General features: G+C 43.1%; 1 protein-coding gene across 1 annotated transcript in view; it reads left to right on the top strand.

The window, feature by feature from the left end:
- LOC122793961 overlaps positions 1–14,074 on the top strand; it is a gene marked incomplete at its 3' end in the record, with an annotated part of 2,396,194 nt that overhangs the window by 418,532 nt on the left and 1,963,588 nt on the right. Inside the window, 1 exon segment of the mRNA XM_044062016.1 lies at positions 6,451–6,599. Within this exon segment, the coding sequence (XP_043917951.1) occupies positions 6,451–6,599 (149 nt within the window).

The following is a 14,074-nucleotide window of genomic DNA, read 5'->3' as shown; positions in this document are numbered from 1 at the left end:
CACTGTCTGTGATCTGATGTATCCTGGTTCCAGACTAGCAGCTGACAGTCATTTTTTCCTTACTCAGCCTGGTGAATGGTGCATCTGCCCATCTCACTACGAAATGATCTGTTTCTGTAATTTTAGGATACATGAATGCTTACATTATGGGCTTGGTATATGAAACCGTATAACCTTGGTTACTGCATGATTTGGGAGGCTTTGTGTTGCAGGCGTGGAATGTTGCTGAGGGGGCATATTACCCTCCTCGTGTTTCAAAGGTCTTTTGAGGTTTGGACAGGATAGGTTTTAGACCCTCAGCATACAATATACTGTTTCATTTGAAATGTGGATAAGCATTCTTCGAGGTGAGCTGAAGATGATTCCTGCATCAGTGATGTCATTGTGAGCCTTTAGCCTCCGTTGACACTAAATACACCTCTCGCATACCGTTGTGCTGTTTGAGTAGTAGGTAGTTGTCAGACAGCAATAGACATTTATTCATTGTTTCATGATACTCATCTCAATCAGGCTGTCTGAGTATTATCAGAAGGATTAAGGGGTGGTGGGCCTGGAGGGTTGTTTTAGGTGGGCAAGTATTTGGCTGGATACAGAAACTGGGCTGTTGATGCCTGTCTAGCAGTCTGAGGTGACTACTTATGGGTGATTAATTTTCTTTGGTTAAGCTGGAGACCACTGTAGTTGCTGTTGCAGAACTGTCTCATCTGTTTTTAAGGTGTGCTAAGTGGGGGAGATACTATAGTTTCTACTGAATTGCTGTCTAACCTGCTCTCGTCAGTTGAATGAGGTCACAGATTCTGTGTATTTAATTATGTTTGATTCAAGCAAGGCTTCCTGTGTAAAAAGCCCTTACACGCACACTACACATAGTCAGGTGAGACCTGTGGCAGTGTTGCACTGAGCACAGCTCAGTGCAGATTGTAGTTGACAAGCTTAGAGAGTAAACCAGTTAAAGCCAGAAACTAGAACCAGTATTTCTGTAACATATGATGTGAAGTTCAATCTCGCCTTCATTATTCTTACTGATGGGTTCGGAGCCGATCCTCTGTTCCAAGTCGGCCAATTTGCAAAGCTCAAGGTCTCTTAACAGCTCGAGGCCGAAACTCTATCCCACAGTGCACCTCTACCTTCCCCAGATCTAGTTTGCCGCTGCAACAGATCGTGTGCTTTCTACAGCTCAGGCCGTATTTGTGAGATAAGTGTATTCTTATTTGGAGTTCTTGCTAGATTTCTTTCTTGTTTAGAATTCAGAAGTATTCAGCCAGAATAGACTATCCTTTCTTTGTTTTTTTGTGCTAAGTAGTTACTAAAAAAAAAAAAAACTTTGTGTTCTCGTTTTGGCGTTGGGGCCCTGTTGGTTTCTTTAGGTTTCCCCCTGTCCCGTACAGCCGAGTTAGGCTTTCTTTAGTTATAACAGCAGCAAAACACAAAATTAAGCCTAACCGGCTACAAAGTTTTAAAAGTCTAGTGCAGACGTTAAGTTTTGATCCTTAGAGTTCTGAATGGATTGTTGTTGGGATTGCTTTGTCTTAATAGTGATTTAACTGCAAGGTCTACAAAGTCTGAAAAAGCAATAATCCGTGTTTAAAAAGTGCCCTAAATGCAATCAAAAAATGTCTATCACAGATGGCCACACCACCTGCATTTACTGTTTGGGAGAGGTTCATCTGCAAGAGGTTTGTTCCATTTGCCATGGTTTCAGTGCCAGGGTTTTGGCAGAGAGGAAAAAGTTGGTTAAACATGGTCTGATTAAGTCTGCATTTCAGTCAGACTTGGATACTGCTCCGGGAAAACCAAAACCATCATCTTCTGCAAGTTTGGATCCGAAGGGCTCTTCGGTTCCAAAGGTTCCTGTATCGGTCCCACAGTCATCAGAACCACCTGTACAGGTAGTTGGCAGGAGCCAGTCCCCAGTCTTGGAACTGGTATCTCCCATTTTAAGATCTCCAATTCTGGGCTCACCGGCTCCTTCTGTAGCTTCCTTTCGAGCTTCCAGACTTTCAGATTCGGATGTGGATCGTGTGGTACAGAGACTGTTATGGGATCCATCGCTGGCAAAAATTGTCGGCTTCGACTCTGGCAGTTTCGGAACAGTCATTTCCTGTAATTTCGGCTTCTCTGACTTGAATCGAGACCTCTGAGCCAGAGGAAGCTGTTCAGTCGTTTGTGAAACCGTCTGTTCCGACACTCAATTCGACCTGTCGCCACCGACAACCCTGATGTCTTCTGCTCCGGTGGTGGACTCTGGGAGCCAGTATTCTCCCGTCGGTTCCTGGGAGTTGAGTTGAACCGATGCGTCGGTTCCGACTCTTCCCCTTGGGGCGGATGAGCTCGACTCCCATCTCTGACTCAAAGCCGGCAGTTTTGGTGCGGGAGGAGTCATTCGTGTCTTCAGACCCAGGTGCTTCCTCTCACCGGAGCCGTGGTACCTTCGATGCCATGAGGAGGGTTTTTGCCCCCCCCGGACAGTCACAACCTCTGATATGGCCACCTTCTCCTGGAAAGCACCGGAATCTTCTCCGTCACTGCAGACCCACCGTAAGCGTAGGGACCCAGAGCCTTAGGAAGCCTCATTGGGGGGGACCCTGCTTTTCTGAGACCTCCCCAGAAGTTCCCATTGAGGAGGTTCCTTGGAAGAGGTGCATGTAAGAGGAGATATTTAGATTCCCCCTCAGGAATCCATCACATCTGACACGGACTTGGAGGAATCGGAAGGGTCCCCAAAGTCCCCCTGTGAGGATATCTCCTTTGTGGATATCCTAGAGATCCTTAAGCAGAGGGGTGACTGGCAGCCCCTTAACCCTACTGAGGACAAATCTGTGCTCCTGAAGGCTTTTGGGTCTCGACCCTCCATGATGGACCTTTTATCTTGAAGGGCGTGGGAGTCACCAGATGCTATGGTGCCCGTTCCTAGGAGGCCCAACAAATGCATCTCAGCACCTCATGATAAAACCGTCACAGCGTACAGTATTTATAGGAGCAGACTTTGACGCAGTCAACATGTCCTTAAAATTTCCCTCAGAAAGAGTGCTTACCCTACGACATCAGATTGTAGATCTCCTTTCAAAATGCAAAGCACCAGCATCACAGATTCTCAGGCTGCTCAGTGTCATGGCAGCAGCTGTCATTGCAATACCCATGGCGAGATCTCACATGTGCATTCTTCAGTGGCTGTTCTTCACGCAATGGACTTTTCAGGACTTACCAATGAATCCCCCAGTTCTGATAACAAACTCTTGCAAGGAGGATCTCCGGTGGTGGCTAACGTCAGAGTCAGTGAACATGGGATGTCCCTTTATCCTTCCGGTTCCAGTTGCAACAGTGACCACAGACGTCTCCCTGATCGGGTGGGGGGGCATTATCAGGGACGGACAGCCCCAAGGTACATGGTCAGTACACAAGGCTCAAGTGCATATAAATGTCTTAGAGATGTGAGCGGTTCTCTTAGCATTGCAGTTCTTTCAAGACTCTCTTCCTCTGGGCACAATTGCAGTCCAGTCAGACATGTCCATAGTCTGGTATACAAGCAAACCGGGTGGAGCCAGATCTTATCCCCTATGTCGAGAGGCTCTGAGTATGGAAATGTGCAAATTCCACCCAACGCTTTCTGATAGCAACACACATCCCAGGGAAATCCAGCGTGATAGTGGATAAACTCAGCAGGGCAATTCTGTTGCCTCACGAATGGTCCCTCAGGAACGAAGTAGCGGAAATGATTTTCTGCAGATAGGGCCAGCCTTGCTGTGACCTCTTTGCGACTCCCACAAACACCAAATGCAGCAACTACTTTGCTCTGATCCCTCAACAGGGACAGTCTTCGAGGGACACGCTCATACACGATTGGCCACCAGGGCTCCTTTATGCCTTCCCTCCCTTTCCCCTGATTCCCAAAGTTTTGGAGAAAGCCAGTTTTCTGGGCAGGACACTTACCTTTAATAGCTCAATATTGGCCTCGTCAAATCTGGTTCCCCTTTCTGAAGCTTCATGTAGTAGAAGATCCTTGGATCCTGGACCCAGTGCTGGATCTTCTGACCCACTCGTCAGGAGCCCTTCACTTCAGTCCGTCAAACTGACAGCTAGGCTGCTGAATTCCCAGAATAACCATGTTCCAAAATTTATCGGAAGCTCAACATTCTTTTGTCCTCGCCTAAGTCTTCAACCAGGAAACTATACCTCAGTAAGTGGAAGAGGTTTTCAGTCTGGGCTCAGCAGAATAACATTGACCTTTTTCTAGCCTCCATATCGGCTATCAATGAAGGAGCTGCAGCAGCAACCATTCAGATACAACTGGCTGCTATATCTAATTTCCATGTAGGTGAATCAGGAAACAGCATTATGTCCCATAAGGTGGCGAAAGCCTTTTTGAAGGGTACGATTCATCTAAAACCACCAATTGGATAACCTACCGCTCCATGGAATCTGAATTTAGTCCTATCCAAGATTTTTCTCCCGCCCTTTGACCCTGCTTCTTCCTGTGGGCTGAAATCTCCTTCTTGGAAGACTATTTTCTTGGTGGCCATTGCATCCGCATGCAGAATTTCGGAGTTGCAAGCCCTTTCAGTTAGGCACCCATATTTGATATTCCACAAAGCGTTTCCCTCAGGATGAACCCTTCGTTCTTACCCAAAATTTGTTCAGAATACACCCTTAATCAGGCAATTGAATTACCTGTTTTCTTTCCCAATCACGCTAATCAATTGGAATATATGCTCCACAAGCTTGACGTCCATAGACAACTTAGTTTTTATTTAGACAGGATAAAGGACCATAGAAGAGCTGATCAGTTGTTTGTCTTCTCAGATTCCAAGAAAGGTGCAGCGGTATCTAAATCTACCTAATTTAAGTGGCTCTCTGATTGTATATCCTTTATATACCACCACGAGGCAGACATTTCTTTAGAGAACAAAGTTCAAGGCTCATTCAACCAGAGCTGTTTCTACTTCCATAGCCTTTTTGGCCAGACTACCCATTGATTCTAGTTGTGCAGCTGCCACATGGTCAAGATCACATACTTTCATAACTCACTACAAAGTAGACAAGGCCTCTAGGGACAGGGCTTCATTTGGTTCTGCTGTCCTTAGACAGGTACTCCCGTGAGCCACCCAAGTTTTTGGTGCTGGGGATGCTACCCATCAGCAAGAATGAAGGCGAGAACAACAACTCTCATGGGACGTTATGGTAAGTACATAACTTCTTTTTCTGCAGCATATCACAGCACTGTCACATCTGCGAGTCTAAATTACCAAGTCTGTGACCCTAGCTGATCTAGGATTTCAAGAAACAATATCTATTTCTGTGAGGTCAGGGAAACCAGTAGCAGCTATATCAAACAAAATGCTGGGAAAGGCAGAAACAGTGTACCAAACAGAAAAGAAATTGAGAGAACAGTAACAATGGTTTCAAAATGGTTGGTGCAGCGTGTGTAGACACTAGCAAGCAGAATACTGAGCATGAGAAATGACTAATACAGCACAGGTTGTGCAGTAAATTCACAGTACCTCCACTGTGAATCAAGACTATGGCACCTGACGAGGCAGATTTATGCAAGTGCAACATGTTTTAGGAGATGGGATGTAAAAAAAAATATGAAATATAAAATATTTATAAAAGCTTTGTGGAACACTGATTCTGCAAGTAAATCACGGTACTTTGTACTTCCACTATTGCAAATCAAACTACAAGACTATTAGACCAGACATTTTATGCAAGTACAGTTACTGGTAGCAGCAAAGAGGTAAAAAAGGCAGGAATTGTGTAATATTTGCTTTTGAAAATTGGAGTACTGATCCTGCAGTAAAATACAATGCTACCACTATTGAGTCAAATTACAAGACTATGGCACCAGTCCGGGTTGGAGTTGACCACAATTAGCACATCTCTTTCAGTGCTTTAGTCTTCCAATTTGATATTCCTCCCAAAAGTAATCCGCTCTACCTTCACATAGCAGATGGTGGTGGTAGAAGTTGAAGGATGAGCAGGGCCAGGTAAGCAAAGAAATTGATATTAAAAAAAAAAAAAAAAAGAAACTTGTCTACAAGGACAATTTCTCACATCTGAGTACTTTTGCACGTGCCGAAAATATTGCTTTCTAGTTTATCTGACATTCCCGGATGGGTGGTCTGAAAAGACATGCTGCTGTTTGAGGTATGTGAGAAGTGAAATGTGTTCTGCACTGCAGTTTAAATTATTTCTAGCTGGATTTAAGAAGAATATGACCTACCTGTTTGCATTATTTATCATAGACTAGGGAGCATTTTTGAATTAGAAATAGAAGCTAAATCTGTTTTAGCAAAAAATGATTACCTTTTCTGTTGCTTCACATATTTTAAGTGAGTTTTTTAGAATTTAATATTGAATGAGTTAAGGTTTCCCTGTGAAACTGTTGCAGTGTATTTTCATTTTAGTCCGAGATTCTGAAATTCGGTACAGAATTACTGTTTTTGCTTGCAGGTGATGACAATAAGGATACTGAAGCAGAAATGATTCAAGATGAGGTAGAGAGATGCCCTATCTGTTTGAACTGCCTTTCTGAGCAAGTGGCATATCCCGAGAACTGCAGTCACCTCTTCTGCTTGAACTGTATTTTGAAATGGGCTGAAGTAAGTTCAGATTTTAATTGCTTTCTAGGATATTTTTGCTTTTCAAGCTTGAGAATATATTAAACTGAGAACTCGTATACTGACATTCATGGTAACTGAAATAGATTTGAGATATTCCACAGCATTTAATGATTTTTAATAAAAATCAAATTGTGCTTGTATTACAATGGAAAGCAGTTCACTTAAACATCACTTGAAGGTTCAAACTGTTTGTCCAAACAGCAGTAGAATCAATGATAACACTCAACAGTTTTAACAGCCTGACAGAGAAGAAACTTTATTTCTTGTGCCAGATGTTCTTAATTAATTTGGGATTGTCTGCCAATGTCTAAGAAAATTAGTAACTATTTATAGTGTGTAAGGAACAGGTTCTTCATAGGGACTGCCACTGTTTTTGCTCAGTCTAGAGAAAGATGTGCACAATTATCCTCAGTGGGCCTTTTACACCAGCTTCGTCAAGTATAGGGCCAAGCCCGTTTAGCATTATCTGGAGCAGAAGCACCATTCATGGCCTAGGTGCACTGTAATGTGTACTGGTCCCTGTTCTGAAATTTGAAAGCAGGATAAGCATACAAAGGAAAACTGCCAAGGAAACTTGACAGCAGTCTGTGTTTGATAGCCGCCACCCCCCCCCCCCCAAACCTTCTACAACACTTGTGTCCGTTCGAGACTAGACTTTTTCAGCATCAGTTTGATCTGGAGCCACTTTGCAGGTCCCTTGTCTGTATTTCACCTCCTCCAACAGCTCCAGCTCAACCATGTTCTTAGACATGCTAATTTCCAAGGACATTAACAGCAGCAGAATTTCCACTGATTTTTTACCGAAAACAGAGAGTGAACCTCCTACTCCACAGTAAAAGTCTGCATCCCACCAAGACGGAGTATAACTTGGTTCAGTCCCAGTGATATTGGTTAGCTGGAATTGCCACAAAGATGGAAACTTTTTTCTAAGAAACCTTAACGATTTGGAAAATGTTTTCTTATCAGGGGGGTATGAGAACCAAGTATTTAACATTTTTGAACCGATCATTGAGCTTACCAGTACACCCACACTAAACTGAGCCATTGGAAGAATTTTTAAGAAATTTGTGGACAATAAATGTAAAGACAGCTGCATATACTGAGTGTACTATGGATTTTCATTATATCAAGAATGTCATCAAGGAAAACTGGGTCGTAACAGCCCTCATCTTTAGACATTTTGGGTAAAGCCCCAGCTTTTGTATATATGAAGGCTAGAAGTATTAAGAGCTTCGCAGAAGGAAAACCTAAGCCATAGAAAAGGAACATGAAAAAAACGTGAAAAAAATGTTCATTTTGCACCTACATTCAAGTGGGAGACACTTTACTGGCCATGTTTAAAGAAACTTAAGACTAATGCAGGCAGAGATTGCAGCTGTATACAAGTTGTTTACAGGGCTAGTTGCAGTTGATGCAATGCATTTTATGTGAGAAAGACTATTAATAAACTGAAATGAAGGATTTTGGGTCATCTGCCCGTGATCTGGTCTAAATGTAGAAACAATGTCCTGGCCAGACTCCATCTCCACAGAAGACACTCCAGGTTTAAATTTCAAATACTTGATCACATAGACCTCACTGCACTTGAAGAAGGTATCCCAAATGCTTTAGAAAAAACAAGAATTTATGTGGCAGCTAAAGCTGAACTTTTTTAGAAAACCTGCACTGTAAACTATTATTGCTCACTGAAAAGTGTACTAGAGCTAAGAAAGTTGCCCCATTGTTTACAGGACTGAAGGTGTGAAATTCATTTTCAATTAAAAACATTTTTGTTAACTAACTTTGTAAATGTAATTTTAAAATTTTATATTATGGTGGTGTCCTGTAATAATTTTTAGCAGATAAATTTGTATATAAATAGTTATCTTTTTATAATCATGTTTTTACATTTTTAAATGTTTATTCTAATTATGTCTTCATTTTTTACTATTAGAATCAGGGCACATTCATAACACACTATTTCACATTTCTTTTATAACTAGAATTTTTTTGATTACTGTAGAACCACATTTGAGCAGTGCATCAATATTCCACAGATACAACATTTTATTAATTTTCATTTATAACCTTAGTGCAGACAGGAACAGCTTTAATAGCTAAACTCATTAGCAAGGGATTGAATGCTACTTATTTTAGCTGGCTGCTAGAGATTAAATATTTTAAATGGTATACTAGTTATTCTTGTGAGTTAACAAGCAGCAGAGCTAGAGTCCATGTAGCACATGGATAATTTTCGTAACAGTTTTAGCCTTTTTAGGTTGTAACGCTTTAATGCTTAGTGTTTGAGTTCAACTAGACGCACATTGAGTATTGGGGTCTGCTATACTACCTGTTTATATTGGCTCCAGTATTAGAACATAAATTTTAAACGGGGTCCTGTTTACAGTTTTTTCTAGGGTTTGCAGACCTGAGGGAATATCACTGCTGTGAGCATGAGCAAAGGTTTTTTTTTCTGATAGATTTTTCATAGGATCATAGGAAGTTACTACGCTTATGTCCCTAGGGTCCTTGCAAGCCTAACCAAGTTTCTACCCTTATTTCCATGATCAGCACCTAATTGCCTCTGTCCAAGGGGGGGGGGGCACAGGTGGAAACCCCCAACATGAATTTATGGTTACACATCCAATCATTCAGGTACATAGGGCCAATGAGTTGCTCTGACATGAAGTGGAAGCCTGTTCCAAAGGTGTGGTAACCTCTGGGTAAATAGATCTGCCTCTCCAGCAGGTTTTATTAATGTCACATACCAGGTTAAGGTCTTTAGAGTGAGTAACCCATGTACTATTTGATTTATGGATATGCAGCATTTCCAGTAAAGCAGCTTCAGAGATTGCATTGTATGCAAGGCAGAGCTCGCCTCCTAGTAGTCTGTGTGAAACAGAATAAAGTGACTGATTTCAGACGATCTACATAGGACAGATGCTGAAGACCTTGAATTTTTTTTGAGGAACCTTTGTCATCTCTCCAATTGCTGCAGGTGCTTGGAAAGGTACATACCAAAAGGAGCGTTGTTCTCAATTATTGGCCTGATGAGGGAAGAGTTACAAGGAGGTGGTAACGTTTTTTTCTGGAGGCAATGCCCTTATGAGATGAGCAGTATAGAATGCCCTTCTTACCACTGTGGAGACATGATGGTCAGAGGTAAGGTTGCTATCAACCTGTCTGCCCAGGGGTCTCACCACTGAGTGCGTACTTAAGATGTTGCTATTGATGTGGTAGTTAGCAGGAACATCGCTCTTGCCGAAAGGGATGATACTTTTTTGCATTGAGTTTAAGGCCATGACTTTGGCACCAATCATGTTCTTCGTGTTTCACTGTTGCAGTCATTACATTTGGGTAACCTGCTGGCAGGTTGCCCTCAGTCGGCCTGAATTCCAAAGTCTTGGGTCCTGCGTCGGTTGCGGTCTCCTCTTCCAGGACGTCAGGAGTATAAAATAAGCAGCCAACGCCATTTAGTATTTCTTGCCGCGCGGCTCCCGAAGCAGAAGCATTTCACAAGTGCCGGTCGGCCGACTCCTGAAATATTCCGAGTTTGAGTTTCAGAACCGAAGTCTTCACTAAAGCTAAGAACCTTGTTGGGGAAACTTTTTTCTTGCTCCATACCGATGTCAGAAAAATTGTATTACTTATGAGAAGCAAATACCTCATAAGGATTTCCATTTATACTGTATTCCTTGCCTAGGCCCTGATCACAACGTGCCTGGCTGTCGGTTTACCAATGCACTATTAAGCGTCTGTATAGTTTTGCCTCAAAGCATTTTGGAAACCAATTTAACTACCCAGAAATGTCGTTGGATAGCAATCAGACTACCGGAGTACATAACGCAAAGAAAAGGACAGAGAGAGACAGTCTAGGTCCAAAACCGACTATGAAGCTTCTCCTAAGCCAGTCGCTGGTTCGCTGGTACTCATGCACTTTCGCAGCCCCTGATACCCGCTACTTTCGAGTTGCAGGCCCCTACCGACACCCATGTGGAGTCCGGCATGCCGCGAGATACTCAAAGTATTGGACCCATGGGTGTATTTCCCTCGGATGGATCCAGAGCCGCTGAGCAGGCACCGGCTTCTGAGGGTGTATTCAGGCCTCAATATTTTTATATCAGACTGACGACTGCTGCAAAACCAAAGACAAAAGCAACTTCTAAAACTAAAAAAGATGCATGAGCCACGTGCACAGGCCTCTATGCCTAAAAAAACAGATGATCAAAAATGGCTGAAGACCTGATTACCTTGATCAGGGGTTCCCATCCCCCTCCAGATAAGAGGCCTAGGCAAGACACTGATTATGAATCTTCAGATCAGGTTTTTATTTCTTCTGATTCCTCTACTGATCAGGAATCATCTATACCTCCCTATGAGGATTCTGATGCAGAGGAATCTATACCATCTGCATCACCACCTGAGGATTATTCATTTGGAGAAACTTTGCATACTTTGAGGGAGCATTTTCACTGGGAGAGTCAAGATTTTTCAGAATCAAAAAAGAGGCTCGGGGATTTCCTTCTCCCTCAGCACAGGCCTTTAGCCATACCCCCGGTTTTAGACATTGTGGATGATGTGTTTTCGGAGTCATGCTTGACCTCTGACTCCTTACCTCCGGCTCCCAGCAAGCCTGACCGATATTACAGGGTCCCTGACTCTCACAAATTTTTATTTAGAAATCCTGCTGCTGATCCTGAAACAATTTCACAGGGTCCAAAGGGAGTTAAGACCTCAAGAGCAAAAAGTCCTAACCCCTCTGACAGATTCAAGGGCACTGGATAGATGGGGAAGAAAGGTTTATACATCTGCAACCTTGGCAATTAGGGCCTTAAACTGCCAGTTTCATATGCTCAAGTATCAACAGCATGTTATGGGATTGCTGAAGCTGAAACAGAAAATGTTAATTTCTGAAAGTGCAGAAAATTAAAGAATTGCAGGAATTATTGCATGCAGCTGAACAGGTTGGAAAGCATACTTTGCAATGTGGTTTTGATTCTTTAGAGGCCTCCTGCAGGGCCACAGTTACTGGATCTGTGATTAGGAGGCATGCCTGGTTAAAGGAACAAAATTTGCCTGATCATGTTAAAGCTGAATTACTAGATGCACCTTTACAGCATGATACTGTGTTTGGTATTAAGGCAGAAGAGGTTTTAAAGAAAATGGAAGACAAAGCTAAGTCTTTGCAAACTGTAAAAGACTTCTTACAAGTGCAGCCACCAAGATTCAGTAGACACTGGCCTGCAAAAAATTGGTCCTTTCCTGTGTCAGAGCTCAAAGGGGCAAATCCATATGACCTAAGGGTTCCAGATACCAGGCACAAGATTCATACAGGGCAGAGCAATGGGACGCTTAGACCTTCACATCTGGAGGAGATTAATTGCAAACCTACAGAAAACAGTCCCAATGACTTCCCTCTGCCTTCACCAAGCACTTATCCTTTGGCAGCACTTTTAGGGGGAAAATTAGCACCTTTTGCTCAAAATTGGCAGTTAATAACCCAGGGCATGTGGGTGCTAAACATAGTATCTCAGGGATACAGATTCCATTTCCATACTCTGCCAATGGCAAGCGGTTGGCCAGATCTGCCAAAAAATCAATGGGCAGAGGCACAGAAACAGGTTACATCCCTCATGGATATGGGGGCCATTCAGCCAGTACCAGAACAGGAAAAAGGACAAGGTTTTTACTCGACTGTTCTTGGTACCCAGAAAGGACAAGGCCTGGCGGCCAATACTGGATTTATCGATTTTGAACACATACCTGAACATTGCAAAATTCAAAATGCTGACTTTGCAGCAACTTCTGCCCATGCTGGGCAAGAATGCTTGGCTGGTGACATTAGACCTAAAAGAGGCATACCTGCATGTCCTAATAAGACAATCGTGCAAAAGATACCTCAGATTCAAGGCTGGCTTAATGCATTACCAATTCTCTGCACTGCCCTTTGGCTTATCTACTGCGCCCAGGGTATTTACAAAGTGCCTGGCACCAGTAATTGCATTTTGCAGACAAAGAAGTATTCAAATATATCCATATTTGGATGACTGTCTCATTCAAGCAGAGAACGAGGACATTATTTTTCAACACCTGGCGTTCGTGAAAAGGCTTCTAACATGCCTAGGGTGCACAATAAACGAAAAGAAATCACAACTGGTACCCTCTCAAAAGATAACATTCCTGTGTGCAAGCTTGTATACAACTGCCCAGATGGCTTACCCTCACGCCAGACAAGCAAAGGCAGGCAACTGACTACTTCAAACTCTGATGGCAATAAAAACCCAGTTATCTGCAAGACAAATTCTGCAGGCTTTGGGCTAAATGGCATCCTGCATCCTACTGATTCCATATGCAAGACTGCATATGAGGAAACTTCAGTGGTACCTTAAAAGTTTATGGGAGTCAGCATTGTCACAGTCTGGAAACAATAATTGCTCTCATTCCCTGCCTGCAACAGGAGTTTCTATGGTGGGCAAAGGCACGTCACCAAAATATGAGACGGGCCTTCACTCTACCCTATGCCAGACAAACCTTAACAACAGACTCATCAGATTATGCCTGGGGGGCCCACATGGTAGGAAGATGCATTCAGGGCATATGGACCCCCAAAACAAGTGCATCTACATATCAACCGGAAAGAGATGTAACTGTTCAAAATGCCCTGACAGCCTTCAAGGACTTACATCATCCAGGACAACTACTGATAAAGATGGACAACACCATGGTCATGTGGTATATGAACAAGCAAGGGGGCACGCACTCGTACCCCCTTTTCAGATTAGTCATGGCACTGTGGGACACAGCTTTGACTTACCAAATACATCGTCAAGCTCAATTCCTGCCAGGAAAGCAAAATACTCTGGCAGACGATTTAAGCAGAAACCTTATGGATACTCACGAGTGGAAACTAGGTCCACAAGTCTTCAGCATGATAACAAAGAAATGGGGGAGCCCAGACATGGATCTATTTGCCTCTCCTCAGAATTATCAATTGAAAAGATACTGCACAAGGACTCATCACAGACAAGCATGGAAAGTGGACGCTCTGTCCTTTAGTTGGAAAAACCTATCAGTTTACACCTTTCCTCCACTGCCTCTTCTTCCCAAGGTGGTCCTAAAAGTCAGTCAAGAGAAACCAAAGATGATATTAATTGCCCCGGACTGGCCCTGCCAATACTGGTACCCAGTCCTGAGGAACGTGTCTCAATACCCCCAGCTTGGACCTTACCTCAAAGACCTCAACTACTGTCCCAGCAAAACAATCAGATCCTGCACAATCAACTCCAGACACTGAACCTGGCAGCATGGCTGATCATGTAGTTATACAAACAACACCTCTCAGTAAAGCTGTGATGGATGTCATTTTGGAAGCCAGAAGGCCTAATACTGGAAAATCTTATGCTGATAAATGGAAGAGATTTTGTGCTTGGAATCAACCACAAGAAATTAATAGAGCAGAACCAAATATTCCTCGG

The sequence above is a fragment of the Protopterus annectens genome, chromosome 2.part1 (genome assembly GCF_019279795.1).
Source record: "Protopterus annectens isolate FY-2018-M chromosome 2.part1, PAN1.0, whole genome shotgun sequence".
In the NCBI taxonomy this organism is placed as follows: domain Eukaryota; kingdom Metazoa; phylum Chordata; order Ceratodontiformes; family Protopteridae; genus Protopterus; species Protopterus annectens.
Note: the sequence above shows the minus strand (reverse complement) of the source record. Positions and strands in the feature narration are given on the sequence as shown.